The sequence below is a fragment of the Chiloscyllium plagiosum genome, unplaced genomic scaffold (assembly GCF_037043375.1).
Source record: "Chiloscyllium plagiosum isolate Xiang-an unplaced genomic scaffold, Cpla_swu_hap1 HiC_scaffold_11, whole genome shotgun sequence".
NCBI classification, from domain to species: Eukaryota; Metazoa; Chordata; class Chondrichthyes; order Orectolobiformes; family Hemiscylliidae; genus Chiloscyllium; species Chiloscyllium plagiosum.
In genome coordinates this window covers 77992179-78015770 of record NW_028270149.1, presented here as the reverse complement: position 1 = coordinate 78015770, position 23592 = coordinate 77992179, and the positions used below count along the sequence as shown (strand labels likewise).

The window sequence follows — 23592 nt, the reverse complement described above, 5'->3', positions numbered from 1 at the left end:
CAGCTGGGATCTAGGGAATTCCAGGAAGTATGCAGGGAATACAGGAGCTTACTGAAGAAGGAATTCAGGAGGGTGAAAAGGGGGCACAAGATAGCCTTAGTTGAGAAGGCAAGGATAAATACAAAATATGTTAAAGACCTACATCCAGGGAAGTTATTTAGGTGAAACTGAGAAATAAGAAAGGGATGATCACCTTATTGGGACTGTATTATAGACTTCCTAATAGTCAGAGGGAAATTGAGAAACAAACTTGTAAGGAGATCTCGGCTATCTGTAAGAATAATAGGGTGGTTATGGTAGGGGATTTTAACTTTCAAACATGGACTGGGACTGCGAGAGTTTTAAGGGTTTAGATGGAGAGGAAATTAAGTGTGTACAAGAAAAGTTTCTGATTCAATATGTGGATGTACCTACTAGAGAAGGTGCAAAACTTGACCTACTCTTGGGAAATAAGGCAGGACAGGTGACTGAGTGGCAGTGGGAGAGCATTTTGGGGTCAGCGACCACAATTCCATTACATTTAAAATAGTGATGGAAAAGAATAGACCAGATCTAAAAGTTGAAGTTCTGAATTGGAGAAAGGCCAATTTTGACGGTATTAGACAAGAATTTTCGAAAGCTGATTGGGGGCAGATATTCGCAGGTAAAGGGACGGCTGGAAAATGGGAAGCCTTCATAAATGAGATAACGAGAGTCCAGAGAAAGTATATTCCTGATAGGGTGAAAGGAAAGGCTGGTAGGTATAGGGAATGCTGGATGACTAGAGAAACTGAAGGTTTGGTTAAGAAAAAGAAGGAAGCATTTGTAAGGTATAAACAGGATAGATCGAGTGAATCCTTAGATAATAAAGGCAGTAGGAGTATGCTTAAGAGAGAAATCGGGAGGTCAAAAAGGGAACATGAGATAGCTTTGGCAAATAGAGCTAAAGGAGAATCCAAAGGATTTTTACAAGTATATTAAGGACAAAAGGGTAACTAGGGGGAGAATAGGGCTCCTCAAAGATCAGCAAGGCTGCCTTTGTGTGGAGCCGCAGAAAATGGGGGGGGTAGACACTAAATGAGTATTTTGCATCAGTATTTACTGTGGAAAAGGATATGGAAGATATAGACTGTAGGGAAATAGATGGTGACACCTTGCAAAATGTCCATCTTACAGAAGAGGAAGTGCTGGATGTCTTGAAACGGTTAAAGGTGGATAAATCCCCAGGACCTGATCAGGTGTACCCTAGAACTCTGTGGGAAACTAGAGAAGTGATTGCTGGGCCTCTTGCTGAGATATATTTATCATCTATAGTCACCAGTGAGGTGCCGGAAGACTGGAGGTTGGCTAACATAGTGCCACTGTTTAAGAAGGGTGGTAAGGACAAGCCAGGAAACTATAGACCAGTGAGCTTGACGTCGGTGGTGGCCAAGTTGTTGGAGGGAATCCTGAGGGACAGGACGTACATGTATTTGGAAAGGCAAGGGCTGATTAGGGATAGTCAACATAGCTTTGTGCAGGGGAAATCATGTCTCACAAACTTGATTGAGTTTTTTGAGGAAGTAGCAAAGAAGATTGAGGGCAGAGCAATAGATGTGATCTATATGGACTTCAGTAAAGCGTTCGACAAGGTTCCCCATGGGAGACTGATGAGCAAGGTTAGATCTCGTGGAATACAGAGAGAACTAGCCATTTGGATACAGAACTGGCTCAAAGGTAGAAGACGGAGGGTGGTGGTGGACGGTTGTTTTTCAGACTGGAGGCCTGTGACCAGTGGAGTGCCACAAGGATCGGTGCTGGGTCCTCTACTTTTTGTCATTTACATAAATGATTTGGATGTGAGCATAAGAGGTACAGTTAGTAAGTTTGCAGATGACACCAAAATTGGAGGTGTACTGGACAGCGAAGAGGGTTACCTCAGATTACAACAGGATCTTGACCAGATGGGCCAATGGGCTGAGAAGTGGCAGATGGAGTTTAATTCAGATAAATGCGAGGTGCTGAATTTTGGGAAAGCAAATCTTAGCAGGACTTATACACTTAATGGAAAGGTCCTAGGGAGTGTTGCTGAACAAGGAGACCTTGGAGGGCAGGTTCAGAGCTCCTTGAAAGTGGAGTCGCAGGTAGTTAGGATAGTGAAGAAGGCTTTTGATATGCTTTCCTTTATTGGTCAGAGTATTGAGTACATGCGTTGGGAGGTCATGCTTCAGCTATACCGGACATTGGTTAGGCCACTGTTGGAATATTGTGTGCAAATCTGGTCTCCTTCCTATCAATGGGTATATGAACCGGAAGGGTTTGGAGGGATATGGGCTAGGTGCTGGCAGGTGGGACTAGATTGGATTGGGATATCTGGTCGGCATCGAGGGGTTTGAATGAAAGGTATGTTTCCATGCTGTACATCTCTATGACTCTTAAAAGAGAATAACTAGAGAGAGAGTAAGGCCCCTCAAGGACCAAACTGGACATGTATGTGTCGAACTACAGTAGATGAGTGAGGATCTCAACAAATATTTCTCCTGTGTTTACCATGGAGAAAGATATCAAGACTTGGAAGTTGAGTAAATTAGTGGTGATATCTTGGGGACAGTCCATATCACAGTAGAGGAGGGGTTGAATGTATTAGAATGTATGAAGGTGGATAAATCTCCTGGTCCTGACCAGATATATCCAAAAACACTGCAAGGGGCTGGAGAAGCAATTACAGCGATCTTGGCTGATATTTTTGCATCATTGTTAGTCACGGGTGAGGTCCTGGAAGACTGAAAAATAGTGAATATTGTGCCATTATTTAAGAAGGGCTGCAAAGAAAATCCTGGGAACTATAGACCAGTAAATTTAACATCGGCAATGGGTAAAATTCTGAGCAATAGGTGTACATGCATTTGGAAAGGCAAGGTTTGGTTAGGAGTAGTTGACATGGTCTTGTGAGCGGGAGATGCAGCCTCCCAATTTTTTTTGGACCTCTTTGATGAAGTGACCAGGAAGGTTGATGAGGGCAGGGTGGTAGATGCAGTCTGTTGGGATTTCAGTAAGGCCTTTGATAAGGTTCCACATGGTAGGCTGCTCTGGAAGGTTGGATCACACAGAATGAAGGTGAGCTGGCAAATTGAATGCAAAATTGGTTTGATGGTAGGAAACGGAGTGTAATTGTGGAAGGATGCTTGTTGGACTGGAGGCCTATGACTTGTGGAGTGCCTCAAGGTCGGTGCTGGGCCTATTACTGTTTGCTATCTCGATCAATGATTTGGATGACTGACTATACAAGGCATGATTAGCAAGTTTGCTGATGACACTAAAACAGGTGATAACGCCGATAGTGAGGAAAGTTATCAGAAATTGCAGCAGGACCTTAATCAGCTGGGAAAGTGGGCCAACAAATGACAAACTAAATTTAATATAGATAAGTGTGATGTCTTGCATTTTGGAAAGTCAAAACAAGGTTGGAGTTTCATGGTGAATGGTAGGGCCTTAGAGTGTCATGGAACAGAGGGATCTTGGAGTTCAGGTTCACAGTTCTCTGAAAGTGGAGTCACAGGTAGACAGGGCAGTGAAGAAGGCTTTTGGCACACTGGTCTTCATCAGTCAGGGCATTGAGTATAGAAGTTGAGAAGTTATGTTGCAGTTGTACAGGATGTTGGTGAGGCCGCACTTGGAGTATTGTGTTCAGTTTTGGTCTCCTCGTTATGGGAAGGATGTTATTCAACTGGAGAGAAAGTTACAGGATATTGTCTGGATTCAATGGTTTGAGTTTTAGGGAGAGGTTGGACAGGCTAGGAATTTTTCCTTTAGGGTGTAGGAGATTGAGGGGATCCTTTTATCAAGGTGCACAGGATCATGAGAGGCATGGATAGGGTGAATGCACTGTTTTTCCCAGATTTGGGGAATCGAGGCTGGAGGGCATCAGTTTAAGGTGAGAGGGGAAAGAATAAAAGTGTACCTGAGGGGCAATTTTTACACAGAAGGTGGTACACCTATGGAATGAGCTGCCAGCAGTTGATGCAGGTGCATTAACAACATTTAAAAGACATTTGGACAAAGACATGGATAGGAAAGGAATAGAAGGGAAATGGGGTTAGCGTGAACGGACATTTTGGTTAGCCTGGACCAGTTTGGGCCAAAGGCCCTGACTCCGTGCTGTAGGACTGTATGACGCTATTAGAAAAATAGTCAGCAATGTTTTCAGCTCATTTCATTCACTTACTGTTCAATTTTTAGAAAATACTGAGCATATTAGCCAGTATTCATTGAGAGAGTAGATAAAAGTTAGTATTTCAGATGCTGATACATTTTCAGGAAGTTCTCTTTATCTGTTCTCTCCACAGAATTTGACTGGCCTTCTGAGTGTATTCCGTTTTTATTTCCATTCCAGCGTTTGCAGTATTTTGTATTTATTAAAGTAATTTTCTCGTGTTGTATCTCAATACTACTGAATTATGGCAAGTTGCTAGGCAACTAGCTTCTATTAATAAACATACAAATTGATTTCCTCTAATCATTCCTCTCTCTGTTTTATGTTTGTATATAGTTGTTTCTACACAGCATCTTCTTTCATCTAATGCTGGCTGAGTTCAAAGGATGCATGGGCCACAATCTCCTTTCCATGTTATGCATAATATTTGAGGAATTCTTGTCTTGTGCTGATTTTTGGATGCACAAATGTACTGATCTGATGGTAATTTAAATTGAATGATACTGTGGAAACTGGGTAGGGGGCAATACCTCCTGGTGTAAATTGGAGGTTTCCTTGATGAGGGAATCAGAAAAATCAAAATAAGCGTTTCTGTTGATGATTAACCAAGACAGAACTTTTTAGTTTTGGCAGTTTTATTTGAATAGCAAGTTTGCAAATTCAGCTGGTGTACAAACCATAATGATGCACTTCTGAGAGCTTGACCTAGCCTGGAATTAATATGTTCAGGTTATTAACCAAATATTAACATGGAATTTGTTGTTTACTTGTGTTATTTGAAATAATTTTTTTTTAAAAAATGTTTTTTGTCTTTTTTTCTACACTTTTAAAATTTGTGGTAACAAAAAGCACTATACTTTCTTTTATAGATGAATCTGCGTTCTATATTCACAGAGGAACAGCAACGAGTATTACAGCGTTATTATGACAGTGGAATGACAAATCAAAGTAAAAATTGCTTTGGATTAATAATACAGTGTGCACGTGAAACGGGGTTAGATTTTAATGTAGTCAGGGTAAGTAGTATAATATTTTTGCACAAAGCTATTGGAAATGTTGTTTTTTTTACTGGATCCCAATGGTATTAAATAATGGAGCAGTATTCATTATAATATTTTGGACTCTGCAAGACATTTATCTCGGACAAGATACCTGTTCCAAACCAAGCCTTCTGAACACAACCTCAAATTCTGTGATATAATTGCTAAAATGATCCAACTATAACTAATCTGTGAATCCTTTATGATTAAAATTCTACATATGGATTTGTGTTCAGAATGGCTGAAGGGCTTATAATAAAACTTGTGTGCACGACTATCATTTATTAGCAGTTGGCGGGGAAAAGTGGAGGGTTTTATAAAGCGTGACATCAAATTTACCCTTGGGTGGTAGTTCCTAAAAATAAATTGTTGCTGTAATTTGTTTTCTAAAGTTTGCTTTGTTGTATTTGCAAGGCTTGGGTGCAAGAATGTACGATCTTATGTTTAGCCATCCTTTGTGCTCTGTACTTTTAATAAACTGTTAGGTTGGATCTGGAACCTTTTGATTCTAGATGGAATGTGTTTATTTTTATTTTCTTCTGCAGGACTGGAATTGAAACTACATTATTTTAATTCAGGAATATTTAGGTAGCCAATCTTTAGTTATTTTCATTGTATTGCCAAAAGGCTTTCTTTGATTTAAGTAGCTTTTGGAAATGGTTCCATTGTATTTTCAACATTGGCAAATGTTAGGAAATAGTTAACTGTATCAAAATTGGGCTATGCTAACTCAGATTTTGAATTTAAACTAATGGGGTCAAAAGCTATATTTTCTTCTGTTCAACGATATTCACAAATGCACTTGTATAAAATACATTAAGATTATTTATCTGCTCACTGCTCCTTCTGCGCAATGATTCTGACACACCGCAAAAAGTAGGGAATAAAATTTGTTTTTTTTTTAAACAAAACCTTGAAAGGCCAATTGTGGAAAAGCTGTTCCAGGGTATTGAATTCCAATTCTGATTTGAAGTGAGTGAACTTAACGAGCTACAATTTTAGGGTACCATAGCAATGACTGAACTAAACTGCACATGACAGAGGGGATGTAGCAGTGAATAATTCACTTTGCCTCTCTCCAAAGTTTGACTACCATCTCCCAAGTGCCCAATGTGGAGTGTAATGGAATACTCTCTCTCTCCTTGCCTGGATGGAAGCAGTTCCAGCAACTCTTGAGAAAATTGATGCCATCCAGAAACAAACTAACCTGATTGGTACCCCATCTTACACCTAAAGCATTCACTCCCTCACAACTGGTGCATGGTAACAGTAATGTCTGTGATGTATAAGATACACTGCAACAAATTGCCAGGTTCCTGTGATAACATCTTGAAACCTTGTTGGTCTAGGTGGTAGATGAAACAAGGGCAGCAGGCAATTGCTAACACTTCTTACCTGTAAATTTCCCTCCAAAGCACATCATCTAGTCTTGGGCCTGTATTATCATTCCTTCAGCGTTGCTGGGTGCAAATCATGAAATCCTTCAAAGTACCACTATGCACCAATACCCAACGCATTGTAGTGGTTCAAGGAGGTAACTAATCTGTGTTTTCTCAAAGGTAGTTAGGGATGAGCAAAAAGTGGAGTTCCATTTTAAAGACAATTTAGAATTGTGATCACTGTTTTAAAAATCTCTACCTGTTTAAAACAGATTAAGCAAAATTGTTTGAGTTGAGTCTGAAACTGTTGCTGATGTAGGAAGCCGGGACCTTGAATATTGTTAAGGAAGTGATAGATTCTTGTCAATTAAGGGTTTGAAAGTCTGTTGAGTGTAGGCAAGAACGTGGATTTGAGGTTACAATCCGATCAGCTTTGGTCGTCTTCTTGACTGGCAGACCAGGCCTGAGTTCTACCTAAGCTGTTTTGTATATTTGTAATAAAACACTGACCTTGCCAGCAAAACTAGTATCTCATGAAAAAATACAAACAAATTGAGTCTGTTTCCAATATGTTTTTGTTGCCATGCATTCCATATTTTAACAATACTTCTAAACTAAAACTCCTCGCCTCCAATTTCCAGTTCCAATTATCTTCATTCTGTGCCTACTAGTTATGGGCCCACCCATTAGTAAAAGCAATTTGTATTTACTTACTCTGATTAATAGCTTTCCATTAAAAGTGGTAACTGTCTATTTTGAAATTGTGTATTTAAAACTCTGGCATGGAAGGAAGAATGTGAATGTTCGGAATCAAAAGTAATAACAAATTCTAGAAATTGAAAAGCAGTTATGGCTTATCTTTGCATGGATTTATGCATATTTCCAGTATTTCTCACGACGTTTACATGTCTACAATTTGATTGCAAAAGGAAAATTGTGTTTTATTCACAACTCGACAGTTCATAGAAGATGACAGGAGTTATGAGAGGGATTCAAGCATAATGAAGGAATTATTTTGTATAGAATGAAAGAAATGTTGCTCCATTTAAGATGTGTTGCTGAAACATATAAAATGAAATGTGTGTGTTGCTCCCCTTACCTCACTTATCTTGGATATCAACTGAAAATGTTGGAAATTCTCAGTTGCTCAGTTAGAATATTTGGAGAGAGAAACATAATGTTCCAGGACAATCACTATTCTCTCCCAATGCTGCATGACCTGTTATGGTTTTCCAGTGGTTTCTGTTTATGGCTCAACATCTCTGGAAAATCCTGCATTTGTATTTATTGTATAATTCTGGGTGACCATTGTACTGTTGATTTTAAGTGACATTATTTAATGAGAAAGAAGCACTTGATTATCCATGTTCACTTTATTAACAATGGTCTTTTGAAGATATTTTTCATGCTGCTGTTTCAGCACAGGCTGTTTATGGATCTCATAAGAATATATAACGACTGCATGCACATTAGTGAGATGCTGATTGACTCATTGTCAATACTTCTTGAAGTACACTAAAATGCGTGCAATGATTAAGGGAAACACGGTGGTTCATTGGTTGGAGCTGCTGTCTGTCAGTTCGATTCCCACCCTCTGGCAACTGTCTGACTGGAGTTTGCACATTCTCCTCGTGTCTGTGTGGATATCCTCCAGGTGCTCTACTTTCCTCTCATAGTCCAAAGATGTGCAGGTTAGGTGGATTGGTCAAGGGAAATGTAGGATTAAAGGGATAGGGTAAAGAGGTGGGTCTGGGTGGAATGCTGTTCAGAGGGTCAGTGTGGACTTGATGGCCCGAATGGTCTGCTTCCGCACCATAGGGATTCTGCATTTGTATACAGCTTCAGTATCACATTTTCATAGCCCTTTAGAGTTTATCCTTGGGTATTTAAGTGGGGCTATTAGGACTGGACTCATTTAGTTCGCCATGTTTTGTCATCTATAACCTGCACTGCAGTTCAGTTGCACCTACGTATTTTAGATTCTAGAGTAATAAGTTTTTGCTATAGCTATTTTGGGGTAGGTGGGGAAGCAGAGAAAGAGAGATCTTTGAATTGATGAGATTAGTTAGAGCTTTCTTCCATGCTGATGTGCTATGTAGCATGACCCATTCAATAGTAGTTGCGTTAAGTATGTTTTTTGGGTAAAATATGAACCGTGTCCTAGGTCAGTTTCAGACTCGTCTTCTAATTTGTGTTTTACATCCTGGTCATCGCATTTCTGCTTGTCTGTGTCAGTTTTAGTGTACAATTACTCTTTTAAAGCATGGAAACAAAGATACGTGCACTAAGCCCAATGTTCCTTAGGGAATTCTGATATAACTCGACAGCTGCGTTCCTCTGCAACCTCGTGCTATAGAAGATCATGCTATGGAAAATGGTCATAGAAAATCGCACTGTAGAAAATTGCTATACCCATTCAATAGAAAGTGTGCATTATCCAAACAGTGTCCATAATTTGGCAATACCTAACTCATGTTGAAACATGTGTCATGCCAGAATGACCTGTACAAGCAGTGAGGTTAGCCAAATTATCATAAAAAACCCTTTTTCCTTCACCCTTTATACTGTGAAAGACCATCTGTTGGATTAATAGTTTCTGTGCAAGTCTGACTGTAAATAGCTGGAATTGTAATCTTTACAGGTTTTGGGCTTGGTCATAGGACACTGCATGAATATAAATTGAAGCTGATGGTAGTTGTGAAGTTGAACTTGCATTGAAATTCTAAGACATTAGTTTTGTTTTGAAAGATACAACAATATGTGGTTTTTATCTACTGAAACTGTCTTATCACAAAATTGTGGGAATTGGCTGCTTTCTTCCTTGCCTGTCTATTTAAGAAACCTATACTGAGCTTTAACTTTTTGGGTAGATAATGTTCTGAATTGACTGTGTTCTTTTAAACCAAAATATGTCTTTTGCACAGTTAATAATGTCTGTTTTGCAGACTTGGATTGGCAATAAAAGAAGGAAATTGAATTCTACAAAATACAGTTTAGAAGATCCACCCTCCACACAAGGACCAGCAAGTAACAGTACAATGGGCAAGTCTGAGACACCAGTGAAAAATACGAGCCTTGCCTCTCCATCCCAGAGCCAGCAAACTGTTTTAACATCGCCATGTAGAAATGTAATGGTAACTGGTGTGTTTACCTCTACGCATTCTGCTAGTGGGCAAGTATTATCTCAACAAAAGGATGGCCACAGGTGTGACATTCCTAAGGGTCTTGTGCATAGACCAATAGGGAGAACTATAACTGAAATGGAATTGCAACAGCATGGCACAAGTCAAAGGCAGTCTGTTTCTAAAAACTCTGCAATTTCAATTTGTGACAAAATTACTCCTGGATCTAGATCATTAAATGTTCATAGCCCCACCAGCACTGTATATTCTTGCAGTACAAAAAACTACAGTCCTGCTTATATTCAGACTGAAGTAAATAGAGTACAATCAGCAGCAACTAAATCAGTTGGGTGGCCGAAACAACAGTTTAATTCAACCATTGCAGAACTATCTCAGTGCCCACGGAAACTCACTTGTGACCCCTCTTTCTCAAGAAGTACATCCAGTTGTTCATCTGATTCCAAGGTTAACCGAAGCACAGGAGACTCCGCTATCAGCTCTCTCCAGATCCGTGATGTATACTCATTGGCAGGCAGTGAACAGTGCCCAAAGAACAGGGGGGATCATTCGTTTAGGAACTTGCGTCAGATGGAAAGTGGATGCTTTTCCATTGCCATGGAAACTGGAGATGTTGATGAGTATGCAAGGGAAGAGGAGCTTGCATCAATGAGTTCAGAGCTGAAGAATCATCCAAGAGTTTCTGAAGCCAATACCCCAAAAGAAATGGAGTGCTCAAATACTTCTCTGGCAATACAAGCAAGGAACATGAGCACTGGTTCATCACAGGTCAGTGCACGTGATATATCTGGAAGTGTGTTCTATCATAGTGGAGAGTTTCGAACACCTGGAGCAAAACTGACCTTGTATAGTAATGCTGCTTCATCAGAGGATTCATTTAACCTCCGCCTTCCATCATCTAGCAACCAAAGGTTAACTCCAAACCAGAGCAACTATCAGGTACCAGTACTTTAGTTTTTCTTCGATTCCATTGGGAATAGTGTTACAACTGTGCAAATGTAAAAAGGCAATATGTGATCATTTTACATGTATCTTGGTGTGCCCAAATCATCTTGTCCACTTGCTGGTTACTTTACTTTTGATTTTCAAACCTCTGTAATTTTCTAACACTGACCATATTCTTTTCTTTTCTTCAATTTGGTACAATTGTCTTTTGAGTGAATTAAATTTAGAGCCAGTCTTTGTTTTCCAGAAATTGGGAACAAAATAATTTTATTTTGAAGGAAACTGTACTAAGTAGAAAAATATCAGTCACTTGTATTGCTTCAATCGCGTTAAATAAAAACTCAAATGTATTGTACTAAAGTTGTGATTTGGAGATGCTGGTGTTGGAATGGGGTGTACAAAGTTAAAAATCACACAACACCCGGTTATAGTCCAACAGGTTTAATTGGAAGCACTGGTTTTCGGAGCGGGTCCATTTAAACCTGTTGGACTATAACCTGGTGTTGTGATTTTTAACTTTATACTAAAGTTGGGATTTGTGCTTCAGCTGTACAGTATATTGAAAACCGCAACAGCAAATCTTGATGGCTTTCTTCAAAGCTAGTACTCCAAAAATTAGACTGTTTGTTTGGTTTTCATTTGAAAGGTTGAGTTCAGAATTTAAGGCTACCACTCAGATTGAATGTGGGGGTTTTGTTCTGACTTTTGCAAGGTTGAGCTAGACCACCGGTTGTATCCCCATTGAGGTAAAGGTAATACTTTCAGTCTTAGGAAACATTCCTGCAATACAAATGCATCATGGAAGATTCCATTTATTGTGTAATTATTAAAGTACCCCTTTTAATTTCTGCTCAGGCTTGTTCTACAAATTCTGTTATGCTTTAACTTGTGGTGGTTAAGGTCAATTAGTGAACACATCCTGTTATACTTGTTCTACAGATGGTGGCAAACCAATCTTTCTGTCTCTTCCTATTCTGCATTACTTATTGGTTTTGAGAAGCTACTGTTGATCATTTCAGACCACAGACTGGTGCTCAGTAGATACTGCTATGACTTGCTCCTCAGAAATTGTCCACGAAGTCAAACTATCTCCAACCACAAAAAATAAAGTTCACCTCCTTGCTTCACAATACTATGAGCATTCAACATTCTTCTGTACGGAAATAGAATGGGAAAACTGCTGTGGATGCAATTTGTAATAACATTGTAAATGAATTGAAGAAGTAGGAAATTCCACTCTACATAACTTGAGTAATGTTTGTTGTAAGTTTGACAAGCATAAAAATACCACAGGTCTGAAACAGGCAGGTGATGGCAGTCAGTCAGTTTTTGGTTTCCATTTGATTTATTATAAATGTTATTTGCACACTTCTTATTTGAAGGCAAATAAAAAAAAAGTGTGATTGAAACATGGCAATGAACACTTGCATTTGCTGTTAATTATTGAATAATTCTTTAAGCAAGATTTATCTCTTCCAGCTTAACAAAAGAATTGCTAGATTATTTGCCATGTAAATTTAGAGTTTTGGGTAGAGTCAGAGTCAGAAAGTCAAACAATGGTCTTGTCTGTCCAGATGCATACCAAAATAAAATTACAAATTGGAAATAAGAATAAAAATATGAGGAGAGTTGCTTGTTGTTTTTGTGATCATCTATTTTGGAACTTTGATCAACATTTTGGCATCTTTAAAAAAACTGCTAAAAATCTCAACTTTTTTTTAATTGACTTTTGCAAAACAGCATTTATTGTTAGATATTTCAGTCAGTCCAGCATCCATTGTGATGATTTTTTTTTGAAATTCTGAAGTTTTAAAATTTGTCATCTGGTATGAATGTGTAAGATGACATGATGGCTTGAATCACCTTAAGTATATTGGTGATTATGGAAAAGCTTTAATGGTATGTTTTACAGTTCATAATTTGAACAATAGTGTTATTTTATGCTTCAGGTGTCTGGCTCCGTTCTGTTGCCTTGTATAACCGGAAGCTCAAGAAAAAGAACAGTAAGTATTATGTGTGTGCCTTGTTATTTAATTTTAAGTTTCTACTCCTTCACTATTGCAAATTTATAGGCCCTTAACCCTCAAACCCTTTGCAGTATTTAAAACGAATACTGGCATCAGTCAAAAAGACATGCTAGTTTTGAATCGTCTCCGTAAACATACAGAAAAATAATTAAATTTCAAGACATCTGCAAAGCCCACTTTGCCCATTGTCTTTTGTCTCCTTGTAATTCAGCTCTCCCATCACCGTATCTATTGTACTTGGATAAATATAATAGGATTTATCAAAATTGGCAGTTTGCGTGACACATTATGTCACACATACATTGCTCTGTTAGTAAAAACCATCTTGCTCATACATTTCAGACATACTGTACCCTCTGGCTCACTTAAAAGTAATAATTTGTTTTAATTTGTTACATTTAACATTTTAAGCAGTTGGAAGAATTACATCCCCCTAAAAAAAACTCTTTAGGATTTAAAAATTTCTAACTTTTACACCTGGGATCATCTTTCTTGTTAATTTTGCACTTTTCTCAAATATAATTTGTTTTGGATGTAGGTTTGCTCGCTGAGCTGGAAGATTCATTTTCAGACGTTTCATCACCATACTAGGTAACATCATCAGTGAACCTCTAAATGAAGCTTCATCCGGAGGTTCACTGGTGATGTTATCTAGTATGATGATGAAACGTCTGAAAATGAACCTTCCAGTTCAGTGAGCAAACCTACATTTAGAACCTCAACCTGAGCAAAACATTTTCCCAAAACTCGCTATCATTTGTTTACAGTGGAATGACCAAGGATCAGCATGTTACTTGGAACATACTGATCCTTGGTAGGAAACTCTGATTTGTGCAAAGAGCTAAATCTTCATATTGCAAAAAGTATTAAGCTAGTAATTACCCACCACATTTTAAGCTACATTGATTTGTTTCAATTTATAATGCAGGTATTTTGGTTAATGAAAGGTGTTAAAGCTCACCTTTTTATCAAAGGTGCTTTTTTTTTAGATTAGATTAGATTACTTTACAGTGTGGAAACAGGCCCTTCGGCCCAACAAGTCCACCCCGACCCGCCGAAGGGTAACCCACCCATATCCCTACATTTTACCCCTTGCCTAATACTACGGACAATTTAGCATGGCCAATTCACCTGACCTGCACATCTTTGGACTGTGGGAGGAAACCGGAGCACCCGGAGGAAACCCACGCAGACACGGGGAGAACGTGCAAACTCCACACAGTCAGTCGCCTGAGGTGGGAATTGAACCCGGGTCTCTGGCACTGTGAGGCAGCAGTGCTAACCACTGTGCCACCCAGTTAAGATCTTAAACCAAGATCCCATCTGCTTTCTGAAGTGGACATAAAATGATTTCAGTCTAATATGTGTAATTATTAGAAATCTTGCTGGTAGCTTCCTTGCAATAATCATCTTTAGTAAGGAAGATCTACTTCTGCTCCTATATCATCTGTTTGCATAACATTACATCCAAAATGGAAACTATTTCTGTTATCCTACCGCCATTTATTGCTCAATCAAAAAAATTAAATGACAAGTGCTGATTAATAGCATGTTGCCATTTGTGGGACATGGCTATGCTCATTTTGGCCACCACACTTTGGACAGCATTTAAGTGCCTGTAAAATGCTTTGGAATGTTTGGAGTTTGTGAAAATATGTTTTTATTAATGCAAGTCTTTCCATCTTCCCTTATTTCTTGTATGCTAACAGTTTAGACTGCTTTCAAAGTACAGCCAAACATTTTGCTGTCAAAGACTTTTAGTCAGTCAACAATTCTTTTTACATATGAATCCTATCAGGTGCTCTTTGAACCAATGCTTAAGCAAGGCCAATGTCATGACAGTGAAGAAACTGCCATTATTACACTGTATGATAATGATTTGTAATATCTGCCAGAAATCTCAAGTGTTTTGGTCTATCTCTGATTTCCTTTTTAAAGATTGTGAAAGCAGTAGAACTACTGGCAAGACTTACAGAATACCTTTTTTTTCAATAGAAATGAAGTTATGTTAGCATTGTGCCAAGTTGAGAAGACTTGATTTGTATGCTGTTCTTTAATTTTAATTCCGTCATTCTTTTTTAACCACATTTGATCAAGTACAAGGTTAACCTGTGGTGTGGTCCTTATGTAGCAGGGACTCCTGTATAGCCTGAATCACACGGTCAATGTGAAATGGAAATGTGACTATTTTTGGCATTGATGATTTTTCACAAAATGAGATGAATGTCATTCTTGATTTCATATTGTACAATTGGACATTAGTGGATAGAAATTGGTCATTAATGTCTCCAATTTTGTGCATGTGACTAAGTGATTGCTACCAAGATAGATAAATACATTTTTTAAAGGTTGTTTTTGGAGCCAGAAGAAGCAGGAGTGTGCTTCCTAGCTCCATAGTACTCCACAACATGGCTGAAGGTCTCAACTGACCATCAGTTGTCTCTTTCTCCCTCTGAATCTTATCCTAAAGACTGCTACTGGCAAGATGTGGCCTGAAACAAGTTATTTCTGTGAAACCACTACGGTGCACTATAGCACTGACAACTCATCTAAATTACTGAAATGAAGCCAAATTTCAAGCCTGTCTCAGAACTTTCAGATGTGCACAAAGCTGATAAAAAGATTTACAACGATGTTCCTGAGACTGGATGGTTTGAGTTATAAGGAGAGGCTGGATAGGTTGGGACTTTTTTCCGCTGGGTGGCATGCAGCTGAGGAGTTACCTCATAGAGGTTTATAAATTCATGAGGAGCATAGATAAGGTGAATAGCCCAAGTCTCTTTCCCAGAGTACAGTGAGTCCAAAACTAGAGTGCCTAGATTTCAGGTGAGAGGGGAAAGATGTAATAGGGACCTGAGGGGCAACTTTTTCACAGAGGGTGGTGCGTATGTGGAATAAGCTGCCAGAGGAAGTGTTAGAGGTGAGTACAGTTACAACTTGGATAGGAAAGGTGGAGAGGGTTATGGACCAGTTGCAGGCAAATGCGATAATTTAGTTTAGGAAATCTGGTCAGCATGGATGAGTTAGGTTGAAGGATATGTTTCTGTTCTCTATCACTGTATGATATAGGACCTAAAAAATGGGGCGAGACCATTCTCTAGCCCTTTTATTATCTAAGTGATGCCTTCTCTGAAATATGGTCCAAATCCAAACACCAGATAAACTGGTGACTTTGGGGGGGAAGAAAAAAACAGGTACTTCAGTTTGATATTTTCTTGGAAACCTCAAGTATATACAATGGAAATATCAAGTCTATAAACTTTGAAAGCTGTTGCTTATTTCCATCTAAGGGTTTCTTGTAACAGAATGGCAATGCAGTGATGTGCAGTTTTAGAATTTTAAGATAAAATCACCCTGTACATAAGTAAAACTCTTATCTCTGAATAGCAGAGTTGGTGATTGCTCAACTAATCCTGCTCCTTTCCTTTGTTTTCATGTGCATTTGATTTGACGGTTGTTTGGTATACTTATGTTCTGAAGCTTTGCCACAGTAGGGCTTCTGAGGTTGAATGAATTGGTCAATTTTAAATGAAGCAAATATAACCATGTGAAATACAAATTAACAAAGCAAAGGAATTTTCATGTTTTAAACCAATTGATTTTATTACAATTAATATTAAGTTTTCAAAATTAAAGTTAGGATTTCAATGTTCAACATAAAGCATTAATTTAACTTGATGTATTTTGGCTATGGTCTGGATTACATCATGCGAAGCATGCACACCTATATAGTCACAATGTTTGTTTAAGTCTCCCAAGAGTTTAAAGTTCTATTTGAATGTTACTTTAGCCAGTCAGATTCCTGTCTGAATACTGTGACTTACCTGAGCAAGTTGACAGAAAGTGAACAGATTCCATTGCTGCACTGTTTTTCTATTTCTCTGCATCTGTCCACTGGAAACATTTTCATGTTCTTGTTCAATGCAAGCCTAGTTTTGAAAAGTCCAAATGTTGAGGATGACTGCTTTTAATTTCATACTGTGTTTTTAACAAAGCAAATGTCTAGCCCAATTTTTTTTCCCCCCAGAATCTATGCTTCATATACTCCAAGTTATGGAATGCACTGTTTGAAACGGTGGTAGAAGTAGGTTCAATAGCAACTTTAAAAACTGAGTTGAATATATGTTTGAAAAGGAAGCATTTGTGGGACTTTGGAAAGGAATAAAAGAAAACAAAAGTTGGTGATTAATTGGATTCTGCATTGTTGTAAATTTGGATAGAGTAATTGTAGATTGGTGGCCAGCAGTTAGAATTTGGTGTTTGTAAAATGGGGAGAGTGGTTAGCACTGCTACCTCACAGCACCACCTGCCTCAGGCGACTGTGTGTGTGGAGTTTACACATTCTCCCCATGTCCATGTAGGTTTCCTCCAGGTGCTCCGGTTTTCTCCCACAGTCCAAGGATATGCAGGTCAGATGAATTGGTCATGCTAAATTTCCCATAGTGTTAGGTGCATTAATCAGAGGGAAATGGGGTCTGGGTAGGTTACTCTTCGGATGGTCAATGTGGACTTGTTGAGCTGAAGGGCCTTTTTCCACACTGTAGGAATCTAATCTAATTGAATCTAATCTAAAGCACTACTTTTTTCACTTTTTACATATTATGGTGTGATGTGCTCCTCTTTGGGCGTTTTTGGTTTTAGTTCTCAACTTTATAACATGCATTCAAAGTGCTGACATTGGAAAACGGACCAAAGGGCTGCTTTCTGTGCTTCAGAAGTTAATTTTTTTTTTCTGCCCCAAACCTCCCCAATGCCCTGTTCCCAACCTCAGTGAATTGCAACCAATTTAAACCTCAACTTAATTAAAACTATCATGCACAGCTTATGCAAACTCTTCTTCCCCTCAGTGGATTGAATTGAAGTCCTTGTTGCTTACAAATATCTCCTTGACTCTGCCTTATCTTGACTTTGAATCCTTTTTCAGCCATATGTTACTGATTTTACTTTTGCTGTTCTGACTCTGGTCTTGTGCATTTTCCTCCATCCATTACTAATACACTGCTAGCAGAGAGCATTCTCTGTCCTAAACATTTGCACTTAACTTTGCTTTTGGAAGTTGCTGCTTTGAAATTGATGACAGTTATTGACTCATCAAAGACATGTCTGAGCTGGTGCAATTTTAAAAACAATTGCTTGGCCTATGCTAAAATGCTGTTTCTGTTGGGATCTCAGAGTTTTTGTCGTCACATATCAGCATTTCATTGCCAATTCAGAAAGCCAGAGTATAATAGTAAGAAGCTTGCACAGTCTCTTGTGTAAGTTGGAGTTCTCCCGGATATTATAAGTGCGTGAAACTTGGACTTATGCAAGTTACAAATGGCTGCAACAGCAGATCTCTTGACTCTTCAAGGTATCCTAGTATCTTAACCAAGATTAAGATCTGGATTTTTTTGAAAAGATTAATGGAATCATACTGATTCTCTTGCCAGCTGCACCAGCTTGCAGCATTTTTAAGAATGGATTTTCAAACATGTCAACAAAAATTTGGTACCCGAGCTCCATCTTGTGGTGATTGAGAAGGTTTCAATTTCCTTTAGATTTCATTCAAACAAAAAAATCATGTATGGTGCAGCTTCAAGGTTTTTTAAGATTACAGAATATTTATACTTTCAGCTCTTTCCTATCTATCAGTCAATTCAAAGTGCTCTACACCTTCAATCTTAAGAGAAATATCTTTTAAAAAATGGACCCAAATCTTCTGAGAACAGCAAATAATGTTCAATTACTGTTCTCTTACCTATATTTTTTAAAATCCCTGCATCTGTCCCCACAAATTTCTGGCTTCAAATTCACAACGTCCAGTACTGGAAGCTTCAGTGTTATGCAGTGTACCTTTTATAATCTAGCTGAATCCTGTAGTACGCTATAGTCTGGGAAAGCCAAGCCCCTTTTTATTAACTGCTGAGCCTGTGGAATTCTGGCAAAATCATTTATTTACTGGTGCACAAAACAGGTGTTGGATAGTAACACACTGAAAAGCTATTTGAATGAACAAATTTCATTTGTCTAAGTGCATTAAGAGATGGGGATTGATGAAAGTGATTGGAGTCTCAGATATGGTGAGTAGGTAGGTGGATAGGGGCTAATCATTGCGGGTTGTGAAAGTGGTGTTAAGGGGTCAAGTGGTTGATGTTGGGTCGAGTTTTGTGGAGAGATGGCAGAGTTGGGCTCAGGTCAAGAGTGGTGGGGAGGGGAGGTCAAATGTTTTATAGTTACCCAGGAGTTACAGGTTTTAGTTCATCTAACTTATTCTGTTTAACTGTTTGGCAAAATAAATCTGAACCATCCAAAGTCTCTGACTCTAATTCAGAGTGTTCCACATGCTGGGTAATTACCCAGAGGAAGTCTCCACTTGCTGCGCTGTTCACAGGTAGTCAATGCCTTGGACTTTTGAGGGGTACTGACGTACGTATTTCCAGGATCGTCTAATCTCTGATTATCTAAAGCTTGGAAAATCTTGGCCATTCTTCCCTTCAGAAAATTAAGCTGAATTAAATTATACTATCTGACTATTTAGGTTGGCGTTGTAGATAGTTGCCATGTAGTGCAGTTTTAGAACCAAAGATGAGATCAGATTTTTAATGCCAGAATTTTGAAAAACTTGTATTATCATAATTTCTGTTTCTGTAGAACCATTGGAGTAAGACTACTCTCTTCTACAATATGCATTACTGTAAGATGTATGTATTTTTAAAAATGAAGCAAGTTGTCTTGAGATTTAAAGTGCAGTGCCTTCAATTTTGGGCACTGCATTTTGGTTGGATGTGTTCAGCCTTTTAAGGAGTTACAGTGAGGCTAAGAAAGACACCAAAAAGGGCTGAAAGGTTTGAAACAACAACATTTGATTGATTCAGTTTTGAAGAATCCCAGCCAAGGGAACATCAACTTTGGTCTAATTTTTGAGATTGTGGAAAACTGGGATTGTCTAACAAAAGCTGCTGATAGGCCATTGAAGGGTTTATTTAGGACTTCGGAACCACAGCAGAGAGATTGAGGTAAGATACGGATTGGGTGTGGTCTACTTAATAGTCTGTTGTGCTACTCCTGTGCTCTTTCTCAGTCATCCTAAAAATATGCTAATAGACTGCCTTCTGCTGGTGGTGTTCCAATGGCTTTGTTACATCATGGACTCCAGGATAATGTCTGTATCACTGGGTTTGCTCATGTTCCCACAACATTGCTGTTTTCCATTGGAGGCAAATCTCTTCTTAGAAAGGTCTTGTTTTTGATGTAACCATGATTAGTTGGTATACCCTGCATATAATAGATGTCACAATCACTGTTCATCGGTGATCGTCATTTGAGTTCAGTGTTCAGTTCACTGACCAAGTGAACTGCTCTGATCCAAATGGTGCCAATGTTCTTTTAAGTCTGGGTGTAGCTGCATTCATCCAGATGAGCAATGAATATTCTAACACACTCCTCACTTGAACCTTGTCAAAAATGGTGAAGCTCTGAACGATCAGGAATTGAATCATTCATCATTGATCTGAAGTAGTGTCCAGTTCTGGGCATTGCACCTCCGGATTGATATTTGTTTTGAAGGGGGTGAAATACAGTGGTATCAGAATAGTACATGAGCTAAAAGAATTAAATTATAAAACCAAGTTATGTCCTTTCTGTGAAGCAGTGCAGTCTCGCTCCAATTTTAAGGGCATATTCCTTTTTTGTTCAGAATTTTCTCACCAGAGGAAATACATCCTCTCTATCTTAACACACACACTATCATCGTAAATGCCATAGTTAAATCATTCTTTAAACTTTTTTCCCTTGCTATTGGAAGTACAATATTAATATGGCATAAAACAGTAATGCTTCTGGTAAGTGCTAGACTTCAGGGTGTTGCTGGTGGGTTGATGATTATTCTGAAGGATTGTGAAAATGTCTGGCATTTCACTTGATGATCATTACTTTTGGCTTGTGTAAAGGAAACGTCATCGACCAACACTGGTTGATGTTGTCTAGATCTCTGTCTAGTCTGGAATGTGATGCTTATTGTAGGAGTTGGAAACCAGTGAACAGCCTGACATCTCCCTCTTGACTAAGGAAAGCAGGTTGATGAAATGGATTAATTATCCTAAGCTAAGACATTTCACTGCAGAAATCTCATAGGGGTATGTTGGTTAGCTTCTGACAATCCCATTCACTACCATTCTGGCAATCCCTATGAAAGGTTTGAAAATGAGCATTTCACAGCCATCTTACCACATATCAGCTCTAACTCCTGTCAGTGGAGGAAATTGTCTTTTGATTGCCATTGATTTGAACATTACAATGATTTGTTAGTTGAATGTTGCCTTCATGTTGAGAGCAGTTATTATTTTCACTCCTTTGCCATTCAACATCTGCATTCCCCTCTAAATGAAAAAAAAAACTGATTATATCTCTGTCTGAGGGGTTCTGGCATAATTACTGGTGAGCAGTTTATTGGTGGTTAGGCCTCTTTCTTGCTAATGACACCATTAAAGACTCCTATCATTTTACTAATGATAGTGGAGAAGAGTATTGATGCAAAACATGGTGTGTTACGCTTTTAGACATGGATAAGTACCCTTGTGCTAGACATAATGGAACAGTTTGGTTTGGTCAGGTGCAAGAGACTTTAATATGATTTGTGTGTGTGTGTGTGATCTGGTTGGGGTCAACAGATTTTCCTGTGTCCATAACATTCAACTGCTTTTTACTACAATGCACAATGAACTGAATTGACTGGATACTTGCATTTATGAATATGAAAGGTTTGGGAGGATGTTATGTGGCATTGCCTAATTTCCATTTTTAGTGATATATTATGTGTTCATGTCAGAATAGGAATGTTTCATGCAACTGCTGATGGAGTGTTGTCGGATTTCAAGTCCTAGATGAGATAGCTACCTCTACTAATCTCCAGTCCCTAGGTTTTAGTGAGCTTAATGTTGACGGGTTTGACTGGATTGATACTGCCTCAATCTTCACCTACGTAGGATGCCTAGCACATTGATGATATGCCTTTCCAGTTTTAGTATCACAGGCGTGTTTGTTTGGGTATAGATATAGTTGTTTGGCATGTGAATCAATTCTTTGACTGCCAACTGGATACCATTTAACCAATAAAACTGGTTTAATTTCTGAACTTAAGTCAAGTTATTTGCATCCTTAATTGAGGTCTGCAATGAGAATTGAGACTAAAAATGAAGACTGGATTTAACCACCAATCATCATAAGTTAATGGCGAATCTATCCCTAAGAAATTTTCCTTCAATATTTTTTTTAAAAAGTCTTTTAAAAATGGGAGAAGTAGAATTTTAAAATTGAGATAACTTTGGGGATAGCTAAATGGAGTCAGGATGTTTATGAATTAATAACTGAAGAGGGAGCATGATTGGGCCTTATTCAGTAATTAATTTACTGCAGACTATATTTCAGCAAAGATCATGAGAGTTTGACAATAAACATCACGTGGGACTGAGCTTTTGTGCCACAAGTGAATGAATTGGGTTTTTTAATGACTATATGGCAGCTTTTTTTTTATATTTACTGATGCATGCCAAACATTCAAGGATGTACTTAATTTAATTTAGTATGGATTGTGCCTGTGGGTGGGGAGGTGTATTGGCTGGATTCCTGTGCATCTTCTTTTGTTTTCAGCAGGTTTCCCCCGTGGAAGCAAGATTGTTTGGTTGGTTGGTTGGTTTTGGTTCATTATCAGGCATGGAATACTCAGGAAGAGGCCACAGGAGCAGGAAAGGAATCTGTTGCTATGTTAGCATTAGGTTTGGTGGTAGGATCTTATACAGCGTGTCCCACGACCGACAGAAAGCTTTGTGGGCTCAGAGGCAGCATTCTTGCTCCTTATGGCACAGAAGCAATCCCATAGGGCTGCTTGCTTTTCTCTAGAAGTTGTTATTGTCCCCTTTTTAAGTTGCCAGATTTCCCAAGGCCCAGGAACCTTGGCTAGCCCAAGATGATCAGGTAAATATATCATGGTATTGCTAGATTCTTCATCAAACTGGCTAAACCACATCCTCAGAAATGACTTACAATGCACCTCTTATTTGCCCTTGATTAAACCCAAGAGTGGTTGGATTAGGGTTGCTTTAATAATGATCCCAATTTGTGGACTCCACCTAGCCCACTTCTGGGGGATGATGTTGCCCCATTTGGTCTTGTGGTATCTGATGTTAGTTGCAGTTTTGTAACCATCACACTAAATTAAAGTACGTACATAAAACACTTTCCAAAAGGTATTTCTTGAGGCAATGTACTTGTTCACTAAGGAACGAGAGTGTTTTAATGTGATCCGAAGAAACTGTTGCATTGTAAGAAAGTGTTAGCAAAAACCTGAAAGTAGCATTTGTGGCACAGATGAAAAGCCAAATGTTCAACAGGGCATGTTAATTAGCACTTTTCCAGGAACATTACGATTGTGTTCCATTTAGTCTTGTGAATATTTTCTGTTGTAAATATAATTCAAGTTGTAGGAAATGACAGTTTTGATATTTCATTCTCTCCTGATTGAACATTATAGTGAGGCATTGATAATTTGGATACCTAGAATTAATTTAGATAGATGTTAAGAAAATTGAGTGGCATGAATAGTTGGGAGTTTTTTCCCAGGTTTGGAATGTCAATTACTGGGGACATAGGTTAAGGTAAAAGGGAGCAAGTTTAAAGGTCTGAGGGGCCAGTTTTTTTTTAAAACACAAGATGAGAAGTGCCTGGAATGCACTATCAGAGGAGATAGCAGAAGCAGATATACGAATAGGCAGGGAATAAATGGATATGGATCACGTCGAGGCAAAAGGGGTTTTCAGTTTAGAAAGGAGTCACGTGTAAGTACAAGCTTGGTGAGCTGAAGGGCCTGTTCCTGTGTTGTTCTGCTCTTTGTTCTTGTTAATTGTTACATGACTG

General features: G+C 38.6%; 1 protein-coding gene across 10 annotated transcripts in view; it reads left to right on the top strand.

The window, feature by feature from the left end:
* hdx (highly divergent homeobox) overlaps positions 1 to 23592 on the top strand; it is an 88492-nt gene that overhangs the window by 28751 nt on the left and 36149 nt on the right. For 7 of the 10 annotated variants that reach the window (XM_043704410.2, XM_087992199.1, XM_043704412.2 and 4 more), the window contains 3 exons: positions 5041 to 5187; positions 9536 to 10669; positions 12625 to 12678. In XM_043704410.2, the coding sequence (XP_043560345.2) occupies positions 5041 to 5187; positions 9536 to 10669; positions 12625 to 12678 (1335 nt within the window). Of the gene's footprint in view, positions 1 to 4527; positions 4655 to 5040; positions 5188 to 9535; positions 10670 to 12624; positions 12679 to 23592 lie in introns of those variants that run through there. The other 3 variants (XM_043704406.2, XM_087992201.1, XM_087992200.1) reach the window with 3 other exon arrangements.